The following is a 25473-nucleotide window of genomic DNA, read 5'->3' as shown; positions in this document are numbered from 1 at the left end:
TACCCATTGATTTTCCATCTCTTTATTACTTCTTGAGAGAGAGTACATTCTGTTTAATAATTGCCATTTTATCAAATCTACTAGTAGCTAATGTTTTCTTGGGTATTTGCCATTTCCTTTTTCGTGTTTTTGGTGCTCTCCCTTTTTATATTGTTTGAGCAAGGGATGGAATAATCTATTTTGGATTAGATTCAAACCCTCTGGTTTTGATTAGACACCGATAACGAGTGCCAAAGGCAACTCTGACCTAGTACATTTTAAATCAAATCTGAACTCATAAGTGACCCTGAAGGGAGGCTTCAAGGGCTATCCAAATGAACTTGAGTTTCAGTTTGTGCTCTGGCATGTGGAGTTAGCAACAGAACATGTGTTGCATTTAGATAGTTACAGTGGTCACCATTTTGCAAAAAATACTGTTCTTATAAACAAGTGTAAATCTCCATGGGACAGAAGTCATCTAGCCTCAATATGTTTTTCAGTATAAGGCAAAATGTCACAGATATTTGGCCATTGTGCATCTTGGGAATTTTATTGAATCATGACCTTAACTTTTGTGAGATCGCTGTCAAAGTTTGTGAGTCAGGCACTGACCCAGTAGCTCAGTTGAGGTTCTCTGCCCTGCCATGCAGGAGATCTGGGTTTAATTCCCAAACCCAGTTTCAGATCCTGGACTTCCTGGGTTTCAGGATGCTGCAGAGATAGGGTTCATGGCCTCGTGGGGGAAGGTAATGCAACAATCACACACAGTGGCACCCATATGGTTGGATTCAGGGTGGATGTATCACTGCAGTGGGTAAGTTAGATGGAAGGGGGAAGAGGGTTAAAAATGGGGTCAAAACCTGAGTAGTGGTGAATGCAGGATCATGACACTGCTACTCCAGTAGAAGCCAGTTCTAGTTGAATTGGAAGGTCAGTGGAGCAAAAGGAAACTGCCAGATCAAGACACAAAAAGATGGAAACCAGCTGACAGAACAGAGTCTGCTGTAAGATATCAGTTACTTGCAGCTCTGCTACCCTTCTTAATCACACGTAACTTCTTCAGGTGGGGCGCTCGTCCTCTTTGTGTCCCCTTTGTTTTCTTCTGCGGAAAGCATTATACCTGCCAAATAGCACACCGCTCTAGGATTTCAAAGTATCAAATGATCCTGGAACATTTTACATAAGGAAAAAAAACATTGGCACGGGATGACTTTATTACACTGCACAAATATATCAGTGCGCTCTCTAGAGACCTGAAAGGTGACATGTTTTCCCCAGGAGCAACAAACAAAACCTTCTCAGATTAAAAGGAAAGAGATTTGAGCAATCTCAGAGGAAAGAAGTTTTTTTTAATTTTTATTTTATTTTCTCCGTACCTGATCTTTCAGCCCTGTTGAAACCTGCCCTAAATCCTCTTACTGGCATTTTATGAGAGGGAGGAGCTGAAATAGAGGCACTGTGAATCTTCATAACAGCCATCTGGGATTATCCTCTAATTCGATTCCTGTCTTCTTTTACCATCCAACTTTCACAGCCAAATTCCTCAGTAGGGCTTACAAACCAGGGCTCCCTTTAGAGGCCGGTAGGCGTGCACTTTTATTTTCTTACTTCTGTTTTCTTATTTTCAAAACCCGTCCTATCTAAAAATGCAGCTCATGGTGTCTCACCCACAAAACTAATAGTACAGACTGATACGCTGAATGCTGCTCACAGGGGTGCTGTTACATGACAGGCAACACTCCCTCCTATCCAGCGACTGTGAGTGCCAGCACTGCAGCATCCTCAGCCCCTGGCCCCGATGAGCAGAAGCGGGATTTAAAAAAAAAAAAAAAATGAAGTTGAGGTCTCTCACGGGGCAGGGCTGTGCTGCCACTGGGTCATCAAGGCAGCCCAGAAGAAGGATCCGATGCTCGAAGAGTGAGGAAATGATAAAACAAATCGCTCCTAAGGGCCTGATTTTCCAAAGCATTTATGCACAGAAATCGCGGGTTTTTGCTCGTAAATGGGCTTTTAGAAGGCTGCCCCGGGGCTCTGTAAGTAAAAGTACGGGCGGAATCAATTCAGTGCAAATCTTATGCGCCCTGCAAAGAGGCAGACCTACAACAGGGATAGGATACGCACGCAACTCGATTCACACGCATTTACACCTGCGAACAAGCACCGATGCCCACGGCATTCCAGGCATGCACGCTAATTTTCAAAGCAGATTTATACGTATAAACTTGCTTTGCATAGTCAGGATAAGATCTGCATGTACTTTCTCGGGATGCACGATGTAGCCCTAAGCCTGCAGTTATACCGATACCCTCTAAAAATGTGTCTAGTGTACAAGTTTTTTAGGTGAAAAAGATATTGGTGGGATGATATAGTTAAACGTTAGATTACAATGCTGATGCAGTGATTTAAGATGATCGCCATATTCTGGGATTAGGAAGCTTTTATTTTTTGGTGCTGCAGACCTGGCTATAGAGGCAAAGGCTAACATTCTAAAGTTTGGCTGAATTTACAAACACAGTTTCATGTGCTAAAATCACCAGTAGCACACGTTATCACATTACTGCATCCTATCAGTGATTTCTACTTGACAAAATTAGCATTTGCTAATTTGGCAGCACTTTTTATGCCAAACAGATAATGAGGCCTATAATTATACAAAACAGCATAATACCTGTCGTTCCATTGTTAAATACTGCGTATACATTTTAACTATACTTCAGAGAGGGGTAGTCAAGTTTTCTGCGTTAATGCACAGAAATTTGCTGCAAATTGCACTTCAGTAATAGGTAAATGGGCTGGTACCAGGAGAAAAACATCCTGTGCTAATAGCCCATTCCTGTGGAGCCATCTACGGATTTCTCCAGCAGCCCTGCATTGTTTTTATGCCTTCCCCTGGATTACCGTGTAGAGGGGATTGGTAAGCAGTTAGAAGAAGGTTGGATTTGAGGGACCTCTGAGTTTATTTCAACCCAACCAACCATGTGACATACAAACTGCATAACAGATCACCCTCTTTTCTTAACAGGCCGATACTGAAAAACCCGCGGGCGCTCGCCCGCTCTTCCGGTGCGTGCCCAGGCCATTCTCCTGGACACGCGATTCAGAAAAATAAAAAATGCAAACGAGGGCCCGTGGTAAAAGGAGGCGGTAGGGACACTAGCATGTCCCTAGCGCCTCCTTTTTGACAGAAGCGGTGGCTGTCCAGCTGACGCTCAATTTTACCGGTGTCGGTTCTCGAACCCGCTGACAGCCACGGGTTCGGAAAACAGGCACCGGCATAATTGAGCATTCGTCTTCCAACCCACAGGCAGATTTTTACACTTTTTTTTTTTTTTTTTGGGGCCTCCGACTTAATATCGCTATCATGTTAAGTCGGAGGGTGTACAGAAAAGCAGTTGTTTCTGCTTTTCTGTACACTTTCCCGGTACTGGCCGAAATTAACGCTTGCCTTTTGGGCCGATACAGAAAATCCTGCGGGAGAGCCGGGCGAGCGCCCACTCTCCCAATGCGCTCAGGCCACTCTCCTGGACGCGCGATTCAGTAAGGAAAAAATGTAAATGAGGGCCCGCAGTAAAAGGAGGCGATATGGACACTAACACCTCCTTTTTGACAGAAGCGGTGGCTGTCAGCTGGTTTGACAGACGACGCTCAAATATACCGGTGTTGGTTCTTGAACCCGCTGACAGCCACGGGTTCAGAAAACGGACGCAGGCTAAATTGAGCGTTCTTCTTTCAACCTGCGGGCCGCGGGCAGATTTAAAAAAAAAAAAATTTTTATTTAAATTTTTTTTTTACTTTTGGGGCCTCCAACTTTATATCGCTATGATATTAAGTCTGAGGGTGTACAAAAAAGCTGTTTTTTCTGCTTTTCGGTACATTTCCCGGTGCCGGCCAAAATTAACGCCTGCCTTTGGGCAGGCGTTAATTTCTGAAAGTAAAATGTACGGCTTCACTGCACATTTTGCTTTCTGTATCGTGCGGGAATGACTAATAGCGCCCGCAACATGCATTTGCATGTTGCGGGCGCTATTAGTTTCGGGGGGGGGGGGGGGGGGGGGGTGTTGGCTGCACCTTTTCGACATGCTATTACTGTTGTGGAGCGCTAGGAGAGTGGTCCCAGATACCAAGAGATGTGTGTTCTTGGGCCACGGCTCGACCCCAGAGGAACTCCGAAGAGGTGCCGCAGCAGGTGAGGCATGCCCGAGCATGGGCTGGACGGGAGCGAGGCTGGACTGAAGACTGGAGATACTGACCCTCCTCCGGACCTGCACGCTTCGGAAGACCAACCACGCAATGATGGTCTTATGAACTGTCCTCCGACCGTTCCAAGCCCTTTCGGACCTGCCGCAGGGTACGGCAAGAAGCGGCAGGCCGGATGGAGGCCAGGGCAGTGAAGACCGGAACATGGAGATTCAGACGAGACTCAGGAACGGGGTACTTGGATGCACAGACGTAGACTCAGGCAACAGGAAAAAAATAGTTGATTGATTAGGACGCACCAAACTAGAAATTGTTAATTGTAACCTACAAATGCACATTAATGTTAAATTCAATCCGCCTAATATGCTCCCAACAGACAAGCTTAATGTACACACATAGTTTATTGAAATGAATTGTTACCGCACTATGATGGCACGTGATTAATTGTAATCTATACCACTCACTTTTTTTCATTATCGTGCCTTGCTGTAAACCGTTGTGACGGTTATCTAACTTAATGACGGTATAAAAGAGCTTTTAAATAAATAAATAAGACATACACTCAGGCACAGACGTAGACTCAGGAACGAGGTACTTGGATCCACAGACGTAGACTCAGGAACAAGGTACTTGGATGCACAGACGAGACTTCGGGGTATATGGACAGTGGCGCGATCCCTCAGGGCGCCCTACTAAGCCAGTACTACAGGTCTGGTCACTGACCACTCTGTCCTACATGAGCAGACTAGCACAGGATGGAACGAGGTACTTGACTTTCGGAAGACTCAGGAACAAGGTACTTAGCTTTCAGAAGACTCAGGAACAAGGTACAAGGCTTGCATCATGAAGCGCCCTACTCAGCCTGCCCGTGGGGCTGGTCGTGGACCATGACATGGCTTGTCATGAGGTACCAAGCTTTCAGAAGGCTCAGGAACAAGGTACTTGGCTTTCAGAAGTCTCAGGAACAAGGTACAAGGCTTGCATCATGAAGCGCCCTACTCAGCCCGCCCGTGGGGCTGGTCGCGGACCATGACATGGCTTGCCGAGGGGTACCAAGCGTACAGAAGACTCAGGAACGAGGAACCAGGGGTTCAGGAGAGCAAGACAGGATCACGGACTTCAGGATCAAACATCTGGACTGGAACACAGATACTGGATCAGGAGACAGACTTTAGGGCTGGAACACGGACATCTGGAACAGCAGGTGAACATCAGGACTGGAACATAGACAATAAGACAAGACGAGGAGCTCCAACAAAGAACAGGAAACACAGGACCTTGAAGAAGTGCTGGAACAAGGACGACTCCTGGAGCGAAGGACAGCAGGATCCCAGGAGTGACCAACTCCTTGCGAAGGCAAAGCTGGAATGGATGCTGAGCCCTTGTAGGGCTGAAGAGGACAACGCCCAGGGGAGGGGTCAGCAGAGGGCCACGCCTGGCTGGCCCTTGAAGAGGAGGAGAGAGGCGCACACCCGCGCCTTAGGAAGCTGGAGAGGAAGAGAAGCAGGATCCGCAGGTGGCGTCCCCAGCCACGTGGAAGGCCTGAGGAAGCCAGGCAGGCAGCGAAGCAGCCCTGCCCGGAAGCAGAAGAGGTGGCAGGATGCAGGAGCGGCTCCCAGCCGCGAAGACAGAAGCAGGAAGCAGAGGAAGGGCTGCAGGCACCGGCAGGGACGGCCTCCCTGCCGGTCTAAAGACCCCGGCATAGGCTGCAGCACGTCGGAGGAAGGCAGGAGCGGCAGCGGGCCACATGGAGAGCTCCTGGCGGCCCGACCCTGCCGCTCGGGACTGGAGGCAGCCGGGGAGGAGCCCGGCGACGGTGGCAGGCCCGCCGCAAAGGAGAAAGCGCGAGCGGCCCGACAGGCCGTGTAATGTGAGGAGCCTGCCCGTGCTTCTCGCTGGCAGGACCGCAACAATTACCCCTTACTGTATAAGGGGTAAAAATAGCGCGTCGAAAACATGTGGGCTAACAGTGCGCTCCGCTGGAGCGCACTTTACTGTATCGGCCCATAAGTAAATAAACACTCAGAACTGTAGGAGTCTGTTACAAGTAGAGAATGAGCTGATGCAGGCTGTGTATGTTTCACTTTCACGTCCTCATCTATTCATTTTCTGATTTCACTTTCACGTCCTTACCTACCCATTTTCTGCATTTGCCTCTCCTAAAATGGGAACTAACCTGCCCACTTTCAGTTCAATAACAGTGAAAGAAAAGATGACTAATCCCATGTTAAATCTTTGTGGTCTGTCTGTCATCCATAGGACATAGCTCGGTGGATCCAGAAGAGGGCAGTGGCCGCACGTACTAAGCAAGCAAAGAAAGCGGCTGCTAATGGTCGGGTTTTATTTCCAAGGAAAATGTGAGTAGGGTAGCACATGCGGAATTGGTCTGTTTAAAATACATTTCTGATCTAAACATAGTAATGGCGGCAGAAAAGGACCAAAGGGTCCATCCAGTCTGCCCAGCAAGCTTCTTATGGTAGTATCTGCTGTGCCATGAGCCATGCTTCTTTTAAGGGTAGTCCCTGCAATTACCCCAAGTCTTATGGTAAGGGTAGTAATATTTACAATCAAAATCAAGCAACTGTAAAACCTATAAAAAAAACAAAACATTACTGCTAGCAACATTTTTATAGGGTGAGGAGCCTTCTTGAAAATTCAGACCATGCAGCTTGACGTGCTTTGCTTTTGGACTTGGCCGTAGAAGCAGTTCTGTGCTTTGTCTCTTATGTCTGTGCATCAGAGCCCCAGACCGGAAAAGTCAGGGCCTTAGGAAATTCAAACAATCCTCAGCCAGGCAAAGGCTATCCCCTTCCTCTGTTTATTGTACAAAAGTGATTTTAGTATTGGTCAAACTAGCTGATGGATTTAATTGTTAATTATACTGCATGGAATGTCTCCTTTTAGTTTTAATGTACCTAATTAGAGTTTAAGTTTTAATAAAAGCGGATAACGATTGAATGTTTTGGCACACTGCTTACGGACTGTATTCTATCACCAATGCTCTGAAGAACACAGATTTGGGGGCTTGTTTACTAAGGTGTGCTAATGCACTAAATGCCAAATTTGGCATTTGTCATGCATGAATCTGTATTAATGTGTGTTATAAGTAATGCACATGTTAATATCACCTGTAATGCCATCAAAATAAATAGGCTTAACCTGAGCATAATATTCATGAGCTGCATCCCTGCATGTACTTTCCCTCCCCGGACTTAACATCAATTCTTTTTCCCCCCGGGGCAAAAATAAGCAGGCTGCGTACTTTCAACCACACTGGTGCCGAGGAGCCACAGTTTTCTAGCAAGCGTTTTACAAGAGTAAACACCTATTTACTCCTAGAAACATTTTTGAAAATCCCCTCCCCCCCCCCCCCTCTTTGGGTTTAATGTCCTTTAGAAAATACTGCATTAAATGGCCTACACTGACACATGATAAAAAGCGTATAATTGCATGTTTTTACCATGCTTTAGGAAATAGGCCCCTCCTTGAGCATCTTTCTACATGCACACATCATGATGAAATGTGCACACAGAGGCAGGCAAAAGCATATGTAGCCCTGTCACTGAAAGCTGTTTAGGGGCTCATAAAGGAATGGACTTTAAGCATTGGCGAGGTCAGTGTGCAGCATTCCTCAAAGGGAGAGAGAGCTGCAGTGAGAGCAGAGCGATGACAGCCTTCTGAGCAGGGGCAGACTTCGAGTGAACTGGGCCCCCGGGCAGTAAGGGTCATTTGCCCCTAACCACCCATCTGAAGCTAGCGGAGAGTGAGCCCACGGGCCCCCTACTGCTATGGGCCTTCGGGCACGGCCCTATTGCTTGAATGGTCAGTCTGCCCCTGCTTCTGGGCCAATGCTGGATAACACAATGGATGCTGCCAGCTCAAATATCTAGCTCCCAGGTCATCAGGACCTACAGACAAAGCCCCTAGGAGGAATATAAAGAAAACATGGGTGAAACTTTGCCCAATTCTTACGGGAGTCTCAAATCAGATCGCAACCAAGGGACTAACAGCCCGATCCAGTAAAGTCCGTGGGAGAGCGGACTAACGCCCGCTCTCCCGGCGCGCGCACCGGCCCCTCGCCGGTGCGAGCAATCCAGTATTTAAATTAGGCGACGCGGTGCAAACGAGGAAAAGGAGGCGCTAGGGACACTAGCGCGTCCCTAGCGCCTCCTTTTGGCCTGGAGCGGCGGCTGTCAGCGGGTTTGACAGCCGACGCTCAATTTTGCCGGCGTCGGTTCTCGAGCCCACTGACAGCCACGGGCTCGGAAACCGGACGCCGGCAAAATTGAGCGTCCGGTTTTCGGCCCGACAGCCGTGGGCCGAATTCAAAATTTTATTTTTTTTTACTTTTTTTTACTTTTGGGGACCTCCGACTTAATATCGCTATGATATTAAGTCGGAGGGTGCACAGAAAAGCAGTTTTTACTGCTTTTCTGTGCACTTCCCTGGCGCCGGAAGAAATTAGCGCCGACCTTTGGGCGGCGCTAATTTCTTAGAGTAAAATGTGCGGCTTGGCTGCACATTTTACTTACTGGATCGCTCGGGAATACCTAATAGGGCCATCAACATGCATTTGCATGTTGAGGACGCTATTAGGTGCCGCGGGTGGGCCGCATGTTTTCCTCCCCTTACTGAATAAGGGGTAAGGGAAAACACGCGTCCAGAGCAGGGTGACAGTGCGCTCCGACGGAGCACACTTTACTGGATCGACCTGTAAGTAAGTGTTTAGTTTTGTGTGGAGAAGGAAGGAGTGCTGCTGGGGAGTTCAGAAATATAGAATGGACCCGGAGTAAGCTCATAAAAGAAGGGAATGCACTCAACCGGCTGGCAAAATCCCACTTCAGCATGAAACTGGATCTGGGATTTTGTTAAAAAAGGTACTAAGAAGTTAAGGGAAGGTATATGCAGCAGCTGAAGTTTGGCCAGTATAAAACTACCGGTATCTACATTGTGAAGCAATTTTTGTTTCCTGTAAATAAACAGACTTTGTTGGGACCACACAACCTGGAGTGAGTTGAACTCATTGCATCAGTTCTCAATCATGCACAGTGTAGAGAACACCACGGGCGGACTATCACACTAGCTGCCCTGAACCCAGTAACCCGGGAGAGGCTTAGAACCCATCCACCCAACAAGATATTAAACATAGAATGGTTCCGTCCTTGTCTCTACATCTTTCATTTAAAAACCTTTTGGGTTCCATATGCCTAAAACAAATATGTGATAGAAAAATGTACTGAAACATTTGTAGGCAGTATTCTAAAAGTTCTCCTGATAAAGGAGACAATTCATAATAATAAATTCTTCAAAACTGATAAGATGACACTTACATTATGAGATTTCAAGCTAGAAAACCATGCACACAAGACAGACAAGCAATGTCTGCTACAAAAGATAAATACAATTGTAAGACTATTTGAAAACATGTCGCAGGCCAATGAATAAATACATGACAAAAAATATATATATAAGGAACAGAATTCCCATCACAGTATGGCAGAGAGGATAGTAGCTGACTGTTTGTAATAGGTAACATGAGCACATAACAGGTTCAGCTCCTACTATTTACCTGGCCACTGGGTTTGGCTGTCTCTGGTAAAGTCACCAAGATGCAAGGCCCAGTTTGTGGCCACACAAGTAGCATGAATCAATCTCTAACTGAATATGCAGCTACAAGAGCTCTTTAGTGACTGTGTAAGGCCCAAGCTTTAGAGCAACTGTCTGACAGGTATGCCAGTAACATTGAGGGTTTCCTAGTTCTAGCATGGCCAACTCACGTTTTTCACTTTTGCAAAGTAGATAAAGTCGGTAATTTTCAGAGTTACATGAGGGTTGCACATGTAAGATTAGCATATGTGTGTGTGTAAGTTGCATATATGCGTGTATCTGCTATTTTATCAACTTGGAGAGTATGCGCATACTTGCAGTGTCGCGCATAAATGTGAACAGGGAAAAAAAGGCAGTTTAGGGGTATTCTAGGACATGGTTTGGGGCTACACGAACAAGTAGTTGTTTTGAGAGTGGTATACGCACGTACTGTGTTATGATTCCTGCCCGCGGAGCTACTCTCCACGAGCAGGCCTCTCCACCTACCTACCCGAATCGCCGCGCTGCTACCTGTCCTCGACACCGCAGGGTCCCCTCTCGTGGCCGGGACCTCTGTGGCAGGCCATCACCGCTGTCTTCTTCATGCGGCATGGAGGCCGCATAAGCCAGCTCTTCTTGCGGCAGGGAAGCCGTGGACATTCCTGCTCTTCGCGGCTTGGGCGCCCGCCGACACCTCCCACGCGCAGCCATCTTCGGCCCTGCGCAGCAGGGCTGAACACCCGGGAGCCTCCCCTTGCGGCCGATGCCGCTCTGGCTCCCCAACGCTCCTCCAGGGGTCCTCGACCGGCAAGGGGCCGTTCTTGCTGCTGCCGGGGTCCTCGACCGGCAGGGAGGCTGTTCCTGCCGGTGCCTGCAGCCAGCCAGTTCCTCCCTGCTTCTGCACGGCCAGATGCCGCTGACTCTGGTCCTGCTTCTTGCTTCAGCTTTCCCTTAGGCGCCAGTTCACGCCTCTTCACAACATTTTAAAGGGCCAGCCCCAGGAAGTACTGCTGGCTCCTCCCGATGATGACTTCCTGCTTCAGCCCTATAAAAGGGATTCTTCTTCAGTCTCTCGTCGCCTTCGGATTGGGTTCCACAGTTGTCTGTGTCTTCTGACCGGTCCAGGACCTTCGTGGTCTGCTTGCTTTGGCTTCGTGTTCAGTGTCTTTATGTTCCTTGTTCCCAGTCCTAATGTCCACCTTCGGATTGAGATGTCTTCATGTTCCTGGTGCCTATGTTTTGGCTTCATGTTGTCTTGTTCCTGATCCTGATGTCGGTGTCGCCAGATGTCTCCATGTTCCAGAGGTCCCTCGTCCAGGCTTCCTCATGTCTCAGTCTTCCTGATGTTCTTCTCCAGTGCCTTCCAAGTTTTCCTACACTCCGGAGTCGTCTTGTCCTGCAGCTCCATGGTTCTCCGGGTGACACTTCTCTGTCATTAGAGTTTGCTGCAGCGGGATTTGTTCCCTGTACTCCGGAGTCGTCATGACCTGCCAGTTCTTGTGGTTCTCTGGATGACACCGGCTCCATCATCGGAGTCTCGCCTTGGCTGGATTCCTCTCCTGCGCTTGTCCCGCTCTCCGCGTGGTCTGTGACCAGTCTTCTCAGGCTGTGTAGGGCGCGCAGTGGGACAGGGTGGTCCACGACCAACCCATTGGGTCCACCCGTGAAGGTGGGCTGTGTAGGGTGCCCTGAGAGACGGTGCCATTGTCTACCTTCCCAGCTTCTCGCCTCGTCTGTGATGTCTTCACTTCAGTCCCTGTTTGTGATGTCTTCACTTCAGCCCTCGTCTGTGATGGCTATGCCTCAGTCTTCATCCAAAGTCTTCTGTCTTCGAAGGACTCTGTCTGCCCTTGTCCTTTGTCCGGCCTGCCGCCCATTGCCGTACCCAGCGGCAGGTCCGAAAGGGCTTGGAATGGTCGGAGGACTGTTCATTAATCAACATTGCGTTGTTGGTTATCCTGGGGCATGCAGGTCCGGTTGAGGGTCGGGCCTTGTACCCTAGCCCTTGTTTCAGCCATGTTTTGCCTTGTTACCCATGCTCGCACCAGCTCACCTCCCGCGGTGTGGCTTGGAGCTCCTCCCTGGGTCATGCCGTGGCCCAAGGGGCTCACTTCACCAGCCATAGAGATGACCGCGCCCCTGTGCCGTCCAGCCCTCGGTCCTTAGCAACAGTCGGAGGGCGAGCTCGTAACATACTGTACTTTGCCAAACTTGTCTGTACACTTTCACTCCTGCTAATTGATTTGCACAGTTGAAATCAGACTTAGTTCTTGGGTTGGAGGTCTGGATGAACTGGTAGTGGTTCAAGGTGACGTGCTGGAAGGTCTAGGTGAACTGGTGAAGGGCTGGATGGCGATGGCGGTACCGACCAACTGGTGATTCCAAGTGTACACGCAAGTATTTTCTGAAGTGGAGTAGGCACATACTTTATAAAATACCTGCCTCCACAATTAATTTTGGGTTATTGCGTATGCATTTTTAGAATTAATACACATGTATAATATATGTTATTATGCATAGATATGGACACATGCAAAATTGCTACTGTACTTTATAACCTGTGCGGATATATGTGCAAATTATAAAATACAAGCACACAAGCGCGCAGAAATGCTCGCATATGTAAAAACCACAAGCCATGCAAGTTCAGACTTTTCCAGAAAAGTAGCAGCACTTAGTTGGATAAGTCTGAAAAGCGCTATGTGTCCATCTAAGTAGCACTTTTCGGACTTCTCTGGGTATGTAAGAGAGATGGATAACTCTAGTTCTCTAGGAGTCACTATACTATTTGATGGAATAATCCATTGAAGCACCTCCTGTGAGGCTGTCCTAGCAAAATTTTGCTAATTTCCCTGCATTTACTACCAATATGCCATTACTAGCAGATACACACTGCATGATAAGGAAGCAATGGGTTCTTATGCCCTCCCCCAGGTGAAAATTACCATCATGAATTCAAGTACATAATGTAAATACAACATAATACATATTTTACATAATACACAAAGTATAAATTCCCCCCCTGCCTTTGTTCACTTTGTTGTCATCCACTTCAGGAGTACACTTCCCTCAGTTGATCTGGACCTGTATCCAACACAAAAAATGTAACCAAAAATACTTGATCCAACAGTAAATGCCTCTTCACCTTATACCAGGAGTGACCAATCTTTCACAAACTTACAGCCGGTAAATTAGAATGCATAGTGCCAAAGAGCCACGTTTTTAATATATAAGATCATTATTATTAATAATAATAATGACATTTTCTCTACCCTCTTGGATTTCTCTTCTGCTGCAGTCCTCATGGTTTTGTCCCTTGATGTGAACCAGCAGTCTGGTCTAACATCCTCTTGACTTTCTCCTCTACTGTGTGCCCTCCATCCCCCACCCACCTCTCTTTGTCCTTGGCCCCCCATCACATCTCTTTCCTTGCTTCCCACCCTATCCCCTTGCTCCCACCCTAAATCTCTCCTCTCTCTCTCTCTCTGCTCTCTCACACGCCATCTCTCTCCCCTTGCCCCAACAACTCTCTTTAACTCTCTGTCCTCCCTTGCCACATCCTCTGCACAGCATCACCCTAGTCCTGACAGCAGCAAGAGACAGTGGAAGAGCTGGGGTGATTCACAGTGGCTGTAATGTTCAGATCCAGTGGCAACAGTAGCAGGGGGTCTTCAGATTTGGAGGTGGCAGCAGTGGCCTTCAGATGGTGCTGCAGGGAGAGCTTTCAGGTATGGCAGGAGGCCTTCAGATGGTGCAGTGGTGGGGGGAGTCTTCAAGTGTGCCAAGGGCCTTCCAGTGCGGCAGCAGTGTCTGGCATGCAGCTCACATATGTGGCAACTCTCTGCCTTCTGAACAGCCAGCTGCAAATGGAAGTGATAGCACTGGCCACTTGGAGGATCACCAGAAGGCAGGCAGCAGGTCGGCTTACGTCAGGGAGCTTAATGAAGGACTGTGCAATACTCCAGCAGCAATCAAGAGCAGTAATTTTAGCGAGATGCCAGTTGTCTACCCCTGCCTTAGTTATACACATAAAGATCTCTTCTGAATGCCACCAAGACGAGAAATTTGAATAAATACAATTTGAGGTAGATTTCTTTTTCTTACTGGAAAAAGATTAAACTCACTATCTAAATATAGTAGCTTCCTCTCTTCTTGCTGAAACAGGAAACATTGATTCATCAATGCATCCTTCCCTTTTGCATGCCACTAATCAGGGACAAATGCATATTCAGGTCATTACACTAGAAATTACATATTTCTAAGTAATTCCTTCTGTCATACTGACTTAGGGCAGATGTTATGGGTGGGAACTTTATCATCTTCCACTTACTGACAAAGCTAAAGATTTAGGAGTCTTGACTGACACTATCTTTACAGCCTCAATTAAGTGCAGTTATTAAAGTAGGTTTTCTTAAAAACTTAGGCTGGTGTGATTGCTGCAGATTTTAGTATCAGCAGAGGATTTTTGTATTATTGCTCAGGCCTTCATTATGACCACAACTGTTTGTATATATGCCAAGATATTGTCTGAAGGCTTTACAAATGTTATAAAATTCTGCCGAGCATTTAATAGTGGCTTGTCCAGTGCGTGATCACATTTTGCCTGTTCTAAGCAGCTTCACCGGCCACGTGTTATTCAGCGAATTTTTCTTTAATTATTAATCTTGGTTTTTAAAGCATACCATGGTGAGGCTCCATCCTATTTAATGGATCAAATTGTAAACTATTCTCCACTCTGTCCATTGTGATCTGGCAATAAATATTTACTCATAGTTCCATTATTTAAAGGACTGCATCTTCAATCTGCCCATCACAGGGCATTCTCGGTGGCAGGGACGATGCTTCGGGACATAATTCCACAGGAGCTTCAGGAAATCAAGGACTACATGGTCTTTAGTAAAAAGGTTAAAGCCTTCCTCTTAAGAATGGCATTTGATTGATTTTATTACTCTATTTTAACTATCTTGGAGGATATTATTGTCTATGTTAATTTTATTGCAGTGTTTTATGTTCTGAACTAGATAGTATGTATGCGTAAATTGTGACATACCTAGAAGTGGCGTTCTATTCTAGGTAGTATACAAATAAATAAACTCATATCACAATCTATAATGAAAGTATTAAACATTCTGCATTTTCTTTTCATGTCATATCTCTGGTCTAAAAGGAATAAACAGATATTATTTTGAAGTACCATAAGGATACACTATCTTTCCTGATCATCAGCAGGGAAAACAGTAACACATTCCAAGTGTTTTTTTCCTAATGCACCAGATAGGGCAAATGTTAGACTCCTCACTAGGCACACCTAGATAGCTATACCTGTGTGGGAGAGGCGAGCATTAAAGCATCCTAAAAGTCAACACAGAGAGCCATGAGTCCAAATCTCGTGAGCCCACACCCTAAGCACACCAATCTGAGCATACCTCTAGTGCCATCATAGTCCTCAGGGCCTTCCTTTCCCCAAGCAGTATGTACTCCAATCCCTCACTTAATGAAGCATCAATAAACTTATTTGGTATAGACGCTGTTAAAGCAGTCTCCCTGTTGGTTTCAATGATCCATAGTGGTTCTCTGAACTACGGAATACCTATTACTCTTTCAAAGATAAACCACAAAACTGTGAAAAACCTGAATTAATAGAAATGCAAGTGTGGCGTACATTCAGATCTCTCCTAGAAAACTTTTCCAGTAAAGAAATATTTACGTTACATGTAACACACTATTTTCTGTGTGAAGTAAACAGTATCCTGTAATGGGAATGCAATAAATAACACTATACAAAAAGTTTATTGGAACAATATATTGTATTTTATGTTTTATACTTTTTTTAAGAACATAAGAAGTAGCATGCTGGATCAAACCAGGTATCTATTGATCCGAACATCCTGCCTCTGATGGTGGCCAGTCCAAAGTACCCGACAGATCCCAAAGAGTAGATCGATTTCCTGTTGCCCATCCCCAGGGATAAGCAGAATTTTTCCTCAAGTCTAATAATTGTTTATGGACTTTTCTTCCAGGAACTTGTAGCTGTGCTAAATGCCTTGACCACATCTTCGGGCAACAAATTATACAGCTTAATTGTGCATTAAGTGAAAAATATGTTCTTCAATTTGTTTTATATCTAATAGTCCATGTACTACCTAACAGAGCAAATAATCGTTTTCTATTTATCTGTTCTACCCCACGTATAATTTTATAAACTTCTACGATAGCCCCCTCTCTGAAGAGTCCTAATCTGTTTAATCTTTCTTCATAAGGGAGCCATTCCATCCCCTTTATCATAATATGAAGACACCCGGGACTCACCTCTCACCCTCGCACCCCTTCTCTCTCACATATAAATAACTCTACTAAAACACCAGTTTGGGAGCTCAAAGGCCACAGCTTTAATACAATCAAGTACTCGAGCCAAACAACATAATCATTATATATCCTTTGCAGAAAAAACACTCCCACAAACCGGCCCTCACAGCCCAACAAATTGACACTACCCCTAGGTCGCCTGATCTGTAGGCCACTTAACCACAGCCAGCAAGGAGCCAGTCACCTGCAGGGCTGAACCCAGACCCTATGACATAATACCACCCCAAGCAATAACAAATCAAATAAAGTTAATATTTTCGCTCGGGTACCCCGCCCGCTGCAATAACAGTAAGACCGCAAAAACCACAGTAGCAACAACAATACTAAAACAAATAACAAGCAACAAAAACAACCATGGGGTGGGAGGGTGGGAGAAGATCACCAGCCGGTAGGGAATGCAGGGGAAGTCTGAGAGGGCAAAGAGGAGTGGGGAGGAGCCAAATTCAAGATTGCCTGGGCCAATCAGGATCAAGGTTGATCCATTGCCTAGGAGACCAGGAGGAGTTGGGCGGGAGTAAAGACTTTTTTTTTTTTTTTTTTTGCAAGGAGGAAAAGAACAGGAGGGGCAGGACTCGGATTATTGTCTTGTCCGGGGCCCATAATATATTTAGCAGCCCAGGATACACCTGAGCTGCCTTCCATTTTTGTTGCCCTTCTGTGTAAGAACATAAGAACATAAGATATGCCATACTGGGTCAGACCAAGGGTCCATCAAGCCCAGTATCCTGTTTCTTTTTTGAGATGGGGTAACCCGAATGGAACAGAGTAGTCAAGGTGCAGTCGCAGCATGAATTGATACAGATTATGATATTTTCAGTTTTCTTCTCCATTCCTTTCCTAATAATTCCTAACATTCTATTTGCTTTTTTCAACTGCGACTGTACATTGAAATGAGGATTTCAGTGTATTGTCCAGTCCGCAATGACACCAAGATCCTTTTCTTAATGCGGAATCCAGCATTGTATACCTATAGTTTGGATTATTTTTTCCCTATGTGCATCACTTTGTACTTGTCCACGTTAAATTTCATCTGCCATTCAGATGCCTAATTCCCCAGGGCTACAGTTCCTCACAGTCTGCTTGGGTTTTAACTACTTTGAATATTTTTATGTCATCTGCAAATTTCATCACCTCACTCATTGCCATTGTTCCCTTTTTCACATCATTCATGAATAAATTAAACAACATCTGTCCCAGTTTAGAACCCCCGAGGCACTCCACTATATAATTTTTTCCATTTGGAAAACTGTCTCTTTGTTTCCTATCTTTTAACCAATTACCTATCCACATGCTTGTTCACACTTTCAAAAGAATTCTAATAAATTAGTAAAGCATGACTTCCCTTGGCTAAATCCATGAAAGCTCTTCCTAATTAAACCATGTTTATCCATATGTTTAACAATTTTATTGATAGCAATAACTTCCATCATTTTACCCAAGCCTAATGTCAGGCTCACCGGTCTGTAATTACTCAATTCACGCCAGACCCTTTTTTGAAAATTTGGATTATGTTGGCTATCCTCCAGTCCTCAGGTACAGAGGCAGATTAGAATGATAAATTACAGATTACCAGTACCAGCTATGCTGTTTTCCTCTAGATTCCTGGGTTGAACTGCATCAGGTCCTGGTGATTTGTTACTCTTTAGTTTATCAGTTTACAATAGCACCTCTTCAAGATTCACATTGATTTGTTTTAGTTCCTCCAAATCCATTACCTACAAAGAATGGTTCCAGTGTGGGTATGTCCTCCACATCCTACACAGTAAAAACCAAAGCAATGAGTTCATTTAATTTTTCTGCTATGGCCTTATCCTTGTATCCTCTGGTCCTCTAATGATCCCTTTTATTCTTTGGTCATCTAATGGCCCAACTGATTTCCTCACATGTTGGCTGTTTTTAATATACTTAAAAAAGCTTTTGTTATTTGTTTTTGCCCCCATGCCAGGTTTCTCCTCATATTCTCTCTTAACCTATTTTATGAGTGTTTTATATCTTTCTTGCCAATGTTTTGTTGCGATCCCGCTCGCAGAAGGACTCTGTGAGCAGCCTCACTCACCAGCTATGCCGGCCTCCGCCAGTTCTGTTCTCCTGTGTGCCCTTGCCTCTGTGAGCCATGTGGCTGGAGTGATGCCACCAGTCTGCCATGCGGCTGTGAGCCGCCATCACTGCCATCTTCTTCACAGCCTGTGCACTGCTGACTCTGCTAGGCTGCCTCGCCTCTTGCGCAGCCTGAAACGCCACCGACATTCATGGTCACGGCACGTTGCCTCCCTAGGCCTGCGTGCGTGCCTCTGCTCAAGATTTAAAGGGACCATGGCAGGAAAAGACCTGCAGACTCTCCTGATGACGTCCTTCCTGCAACCCTATAAAGGGCTCTTCAGTCAGTTCTTTGAGGCCTTCACAAAGGTCTGCTAGTGCTTTCACAGTCCTCCATGTTTCCTGTTTCATGTTCCTGGTCTCCTGGTTCCTGTGGTCTCTTCGTCTGGTTCCTGAATCCAAGCCTTTGCCTTGTTCCTGAATCCAAGTCTTTGTCTTGTCCATAAATCCAAGTCCTGGCATTGTTCCTGGTTCCAAGCCTTCATCCTGTCTAGTCTTCAGAGTCTTCATTGCTGGTTCAAGTCTTCAGAAGTCCTTCCTTGGTTTTAAAGTCTGAGTCTGAGTTCCTGAGTCTGAAGTCTGAATCAAAGTTTCTGAGTCTCAGTTCTGAGTTCCTGAGTCCTGTCCCTGGTCTTCGGAGTTCTCGTTCTAGCTTCCATCTTGTTCCAAGTCTTTGAGTCCAGTGCCTGTGCCACTATTGGCGTGGCCCATGGCCAGCCCTGGGGTTGTGTAGGGTGCGTAGTGGCACCGGGATCCTTCATCTTGTTCCAAGTCCTGAGCCTTTATCATGTCCTAGTTTTCAGTGTCTTCTCCAAGCCTCCATAGTCATCTTCAGAGTCCTCAGCCTCTGTCTGTCCTCACATTCAAACCACTTCCAAGTGGCAGTCCAAAAGGGCTTTTGATTGGCCAGAGAGTTACCCCAGAGACCAGCATGGGTTGCTGGCTCTCAGTTCCTGGAGGATGTTAGACATCCAAGTGTTCCAAGTTCCTGTTTCAGCCAGCCCCTGCCTGGATAGACTCGCCCGCCAGCGGCATGGACCTCAGCCAACCGTGGGGTTGTGCAGGTTGTGTTGTGTCACAGGGGCTCAAGCTCTCAAGTATCGTTCGCAACAAGCTTATGTGTCTTCCTGTCTTCCTCATTAGGTCCTCCTCTCCATTTTTTAAAGAATGCCTTTTTGTTTTTAACAGCCTCTTTCAGGGTACCATTTAGTCATTGTGAAGATACCTGTTCTTATTTTGACCTTTTTTAATTCATAGCATGCATTTTATCTCAGCTTCCAAGATGGTACTTTTAAACAATTCTTGCAGAATTTTAACTCTTGTAACAGCTCCTTGTAATTTGTTTTGGTGTCCTCATTTTATCATAGTCATAGGTCACCACAGTAGTTTTATTTATTATTTCCCTCCCGTGATTACCTCAAATTTGACTGCATTATGGTCACTATTTCCAAGCGGTTCCACCACAATTATCCTTTGCATCAGGTACTGCATTCAAATGATAACTAGATCTAAAGTCATACTAGGGTCAGATTTAAGATTTGGGCTCCCATAGACAGAATTGGAGAGTAAGGGGCGCATGGATGGGTGGTTAGTTTGGGTAGAAGACCCTGGAAAACAGATAGTAGGTGAAGTCTCTCTACCACTACCCCTCTCCCAGAGTCCCTTGTGCTTTCCAGTCAATCTAAACTAATCTTTCTCAACCAATCAGAACTTATGTTTCCAATTTACCTTCTATAAAATCAATGGTTTGAATCGGTATCTAGCCCCATCCACCTTGTACTGCTCAGAGCAACGGTTCGCAAACCAGTCCTATTGACCTCATAACCAGTCACGTTTTCAGGCTATCCACAATGAGCAGACATGAGCTGTATTTTCATACATTGAGAAACCTGGTGTGCACACATTTATTCAATGCATATCCATTGTAGATATTCCTAAAACTCAACTGACAGTGGGGTCTGGAGAGCAGGTTTAGGAATAAAAATGGTAGAAGGGAGACAGTCACCTTAATAATCTTGGTATAAGATTGCTACAGAGTACAAATGAATACATATGCCCAATGCAGCCACATCGGATGATTTGACAATAAAATATACTGTATTTTTGTGCCATCTGAAAAATTGCACATTTTGGATAAATAAATACAGATATTTTTGACTGATGATAAGAGCACAGGAGCCTGGTGGTACCCTGTTTCTCTGGTCTTTTTTGTCCATTTATTAATTTTACTATATAATTATTAAGTTGTACCAATGGATATCAGGGCTACTGTTTTGGTACCTGATTCACTAAGGGTTCTTCCCATAGACACAAAATGGGAGTAAAGCCTTAGTGGTAGAATTAAAAAAAGAGCGCGCGGGCATACATGTGCGAGTGCTACCCGGCGTGCACACATATACGCCCGATTTTATAACGTGATGTTATAAAATCCGGGGTCGGCGCACGCAAGGGGGTGCACAACTGTGCACCTTGCGCGTGCCGAGCCCGCTCCAAGCCGCGCTGACCTCCCCCGTTCCCTTCCAGGCCGCTGAAGTAAGTTGCCGAAGTAAGTTGCGCGCGCCAGCCAACTGCCGGCGCGTGATCCCCGGCACAGCGGCAAATATGGCTGCTGTGCCAGGAGCCTGACCCCACCCCCGAACCGCCCTACCCCCTCCCTGCCCCTTTTTGCAAGCCTTGGGACTTACCCATGTCCTGGGGCTTTATGCGCGTCGCAGGACCTTTTTAAAACAGGCCCAGCGCACGTAACCTTTTCAACATCTGGCCCTTAATGAATCTGGTCCTTAGTTTGCATGGGACTTCAGAGTTGGGAATCCTTAGCTGTTCACTATTAGAAAGGATAAAGACATATTGAAGAGTATAACACCTACATAAGGTAAATATTACTGAGTGTTGCTACAGACCTGATGAAGAGAGTGAGACTTGCAGAAACAACTTTTAAAAAGTTTTAAGTTAGTCCAGTCCCAAGAAAGTGCCTTCCACAGTCTCTTATTTCTCTGAGCAGTATAACTGGATCTCTTTCTTTCACCACAGGTCCGAACGTACATCGGAGCATTTGCTGCTGACTTTGACGAAGACGCAGACCTTTTGGCCCTGAGATTTCTCTCCCTGAACTCCGTTGTGGACCCCTGGGTTTTCATCATTTTCAGGACGTCAGTGGTTCGCACGTACATTCACGCCTTGTACTGTGCCCTGCAATCGAAGAAATCTGTGCAGACCGAACTGCTGAGGGAAGCGGGAAGCAGGACCTGATCTACCATCAAAAAACATTTACACAGAGTTCTCTCCGGCTGTAACTTCAAAAAGATACGGGAGATGGAGATTCCACATTGTTTACATTCCAGGGACAGACGGATAGTGATATTGGCCCTCAGGCAATAAGAGTCATTGGCCTCTAACCACCCAGCCGGGGCTAAAGGAGACTGCTGTGAACCCTCGGGTACAGCCTTATTGCACGAATGGTCGGTCCACCCCTATACATACACAAACTCGCTTGTTGAGATGCTTATTCTGTTAGCAGATCTGTTTCCTCATTTTACTACCTTGGCAAACTGTACTGTTTGAATCAGGTATGAAGAGAACATTTGCCAGCTTCTCGACTGGGTCTTCCTTTAAGAAATTAAAGCTGGAATTTTGTGGGTCTGTCCACCAGCAGCTGGGACAGGTGTTGACCTGCGATTTTCTCAAAGAGGTTTTGAAAACCTATGAAGTGTGAAGGTTTGCGAAGCAGTAGAGGCTCCCCCAGTGGGATCTGAGATTCCAGCTTATAGTGCATTTTGTGAGCTTTTTGACCCCCCCTTTAGGATTTTTATGCATTGTCAGGAGCAAAAGATTTTTCACATCAGCAGCAACAGCCCTATTACCTCATTCACCTTAATTGTGCTTCCTAAGCCCTCCAGACTATGCACACGTTAGTATGAGAGACATGCTGTGTGTTTGAGAGATGCCATCTCACCATGCATGGCCACAAGGACTGGGAAGTCTCTCATTCCTGCCAGAGGAAAAAAGAAGCCATCAGTCACAGCCCATGCCAAAGCACCTGTGAACTGCATTTTCAGAAGTGCTGTCTAATATTTCTATTTACAGAGAAGCATATTGCCCAAGAGCTATTCAAGCACAATATTAAGATCCAAAGCCCTGTAACAGCCAAATATTCTGTGCCCCAGGAACATTCCCAATGAAATGACATTGTGCAAGGCGTAGGGAAACACGGGTTTTCTTTTCTGCCAAGTCTTAGAAGCACGTTCATACTACTTCAGTGAAAAGAAAAATAAAATATTGTGCCCATTATTGGTAGTTTTGTCATGTTTTTCTCCTCTGGTTTCTGGGAGGGGTTTGGGTTTTTTTTTGTATATATTAAGCCTACTTTCCAAAGGAAAAGAGACTTATGAGATATTGCCATTTGTATGTTCCTCGCACTCCGCAACCCAGCCACAACTTTTCTGTTTGATGTCCCTTTGACACAAAATTTGGAGGCTATGCCAGGGAGACCTGAGGATTTTGACTGGCCGGGGTAGATTTGTTTCTGGATCCACACATATGCTTAGAGCACAGATGTGTGCGTGCATCCGGGAAAGTTGGTTGGATCAGTTTGGGGTGAAACGTCTTCCTCTATTTGTTAATGTTTTTCTCTCTGACTTCTGTTTTTAAAGTGTTCACCTTTATTCTCTGTGTTACCCGGCTTTGCCTGTCACTAATATTTTTCCTTCTATTTTCCATCAGAGGAGTTTTGCATTTTGTAGTGCTCTCCTTGCTTTCTTCCCAGTTTTTGGTGCGATGTCTCTCAGAAATATAAATCCCCCTCCCCACTCCCGAGCATGTTCAAAAGGACTTTCCTCCCAACAAGGGGCCTGTTCAAGGAGTGGTTTTTGCTGCTTGATAGTGGACTGATCAGGAGAGGCGGAGATGTTGAGTTTGGAAGATTTCTGGAGTTTTGGGTTGTGGGCCAAGATCCTGAGAGAAGGGCAAACCCCCGGTATCTCGAAGGGCTGGCTTCTGGGTCTTTTGCCTTTGCGACCAGCAAACAGCAGAGGTTGAAGATTGTAAAGCTGTTTGGAGATGTGGGAGTTTTTGAGGCTTTGATACTTTGGGGAGATACTGTTGGACAAGGGGTTTTAAAGTCATCTGTCCAGCCCTTGTTTCAAGCTAGAACGACAAAGAGATGACCCTACCCTTCAAGGGGAAGGGATTCTAGATGTGGACGCTGCTTCAGATGGGAGAAGAATATCTTGGGGATTTACCACGGACAAAGAGACTATGGGGTTTTTTTTTGTTTTGATTCTGTTGATGTTTCTAATTTTTTCCATATTGGCTTGGATTCTTATTTTCAGCGCCGTCTTTGGACTCTGTGGTTCTTTGCTGCCAGTACCTCAAGGCAGGACTTTTCCCCACTGAGGATTCCCCTGACCTTGACCAGGACACGATTGGGGTGAGAGGGAATTTGGATGACGGAATCCACAACAGCATCAAGGGCCCAGGAGCCTAAACCTCACCCCACTGCCGGATAAACCCAGACTTTGGAGCTCCCAGGTTTCAGTCAGCAAGCCAACTGGGGGTCCTGCTACATATGTTTCTCTTTTCTCTCTCTACCATGCTTTGAATCTATGTTACTTCTATTTATTTTATGTATTTATTTAAAACCTCTTATATTCTGCATCATAGCAGAGCTGCTGTGCTAAGCGGATCCAGCTTGAACATCTCTAATTCAATCATAAAACAAAATACAGGAGGTATAAAAAAAATTGCAAACATTAAAATAATCATTAAAAATAACAGGACAAACTGCTCAGCAAATAGTCCCAACACTGCACCTGTAACTGGAAAAGGCCTTCACAAAAAGCATTGCTTTTAAATTTTCCCTGAAGAGCGAAACATCGTGTGTGAGTTGCAGTTCAACAGGGAGTGGATTCCTTAAAGCAGGCTGAAGAAGCCCACTGTCGGGTTTCTTGTAGCTGCATGTGTTTCAGAAAGGGGGCAGATGATAACTGCAAATTATCTGACCTTAGAGAACAAGAAGAAGGAGCATGTTTCATAAATTGGTCAGCTAAATAAGAAGGACCTTCCCCATATACAACTTTATATACAAGGGTAAGCTCCTTGAACGTTATCCTCTGAACAACGGGCAATCAATGTAGATCTCACAACGCAGGAGTAATATGGTCCCTAATGGCACAGCCGGAAGCAAAATGGGCAGCGGCATTCAACAGGCGTTGCAAGGCTCCAAGATCATTGTTGGGAAGTCCTACATACATGCAATATGCAACTGCAATAATCCGCAAATGCCTGTGCTGTACTCCGAAGTCCTTTTTGGATAAAATAAATCTCAATCAACGGGTCATCCTGAGTTTAAACAAACCTGACCTGATATTCACTTTAACTTGTGACCTGAAGGATAAATATGCATCCAGCTATACCCCTATGTCTCTCAAGACCTCCAAAAAGGATACTGCTAATTGCTAATTGCCAAGTCAGGAAGAGGCGGGGAGAAAGAGCTACCCATACCATTTCTGTCTTGCCAAAATTTAAAACTAGACTGTTTTGCATCATCCAGCTGTTCACAGCGTTTAAGCAGTTCAACAAATCCTCTAATATATAACAGAGGTACAGCCATTAACCAGTAGAAGTAACTGACAATCGTCTATGTACATTTTATAAAACACTCCAAACTCCTGGAATCTTACATAAAGGTTGCAGATAAACAACATTAAATAACGTGGAAAATAGGGCAGATCACTGGGGAGCTCCCATAAAAATTACTCTCCAAGCAGACCGTTGTTGGCCAATCCTGACTTGGTGCTATATCGATTAGTTGGGAAAGGATCTAAACCACTGCAAGTCACAACCGCCAATCTCCTCTTTGGCCTAGCTAGATAATAAAATCTCATGGCTGAACCATGTTGAAGGCAGGGGAAACGTCAAGCAGCAATACAATAACTTTGTCCCTGTCCTCTTCTCTCTGTCTGCCCCTTTACCCTCGTGCCCTGTTTCTGTCTCAACACCTTGACTCTGTCACGTCTCTCTTTGATTCTCTCCTGTCGCTCTCTTCCCCCTATCTGGCTGCTTGCCCTCATGCCCTGCTTCTGTCTCTGCCCTTTATTTGCTTCTTTTCTCTTCCATCCCCCATCTTGTTCTTTATTCTCTCTATTCCTTTAAACCTTGAACAGGACTTTTGCAAAAAAAAAAAATGTGTGACGTGGAATTTAAGCTTTGTGAATAAAAGCCAGAAGTGCTAGCTGGAGGGTGGAAGGGGGG

The 25473-nt window shown here is 45.6% G+C and overlaps 1 protein-coding gene across 2 annotated transcripts in view; it reads left to right on the top strand.

The window, feature by feature from the left end:
* The window catches only part of LOC115089901 (prostaglandin D2 receptor-like), a 33471-nt gene extending 10959 nt beyond the window's left edge, over positions 1 to 22512 (top strand). Inside the window, exons 2-3 of one of the 2 annotated variants that reach the window (XM_029598329.1) lie at positions 6436 to 6533; positions 21256 to 21468. In XM_029598329.1, the coding sequence (XP_029454189.1) occupies positions 6436 to 6533; positions 21256 to 21319 (162 nt within the window). In that variant the 3' untranslated portion in view covers positions 21320 to 21468. Of the gene's footprint in view, positions 1 to 6435; positions 6534 to 21255 lie in introns of both variants that reach the window. The other variant, XM_029598328.1, reaches the window with a different exon arrangement.
* Positions 22513 to 25473: the final 2961 nt, after the last annotated feature.

Source organism: Rhinatrema bivittatum, chromosome 4, assembly GCF_901001135.1.
Source record: "Rhinatrema bivittatum chromosome 4, aRhiBiv1.1, whole genome shotgun sequence".
NCBI lineage: Eukaryota > Metazoa > Chordata > Amphibia > Gymnophiona > Rhinatrematidae > Rhinatrema > Rhinatrema bivittatum.
The sequence above is the reverse complement of the archived record's forward strand: the minus strand, read 5'-3'. Positions and strand labels throughout refer to the sequence as shown.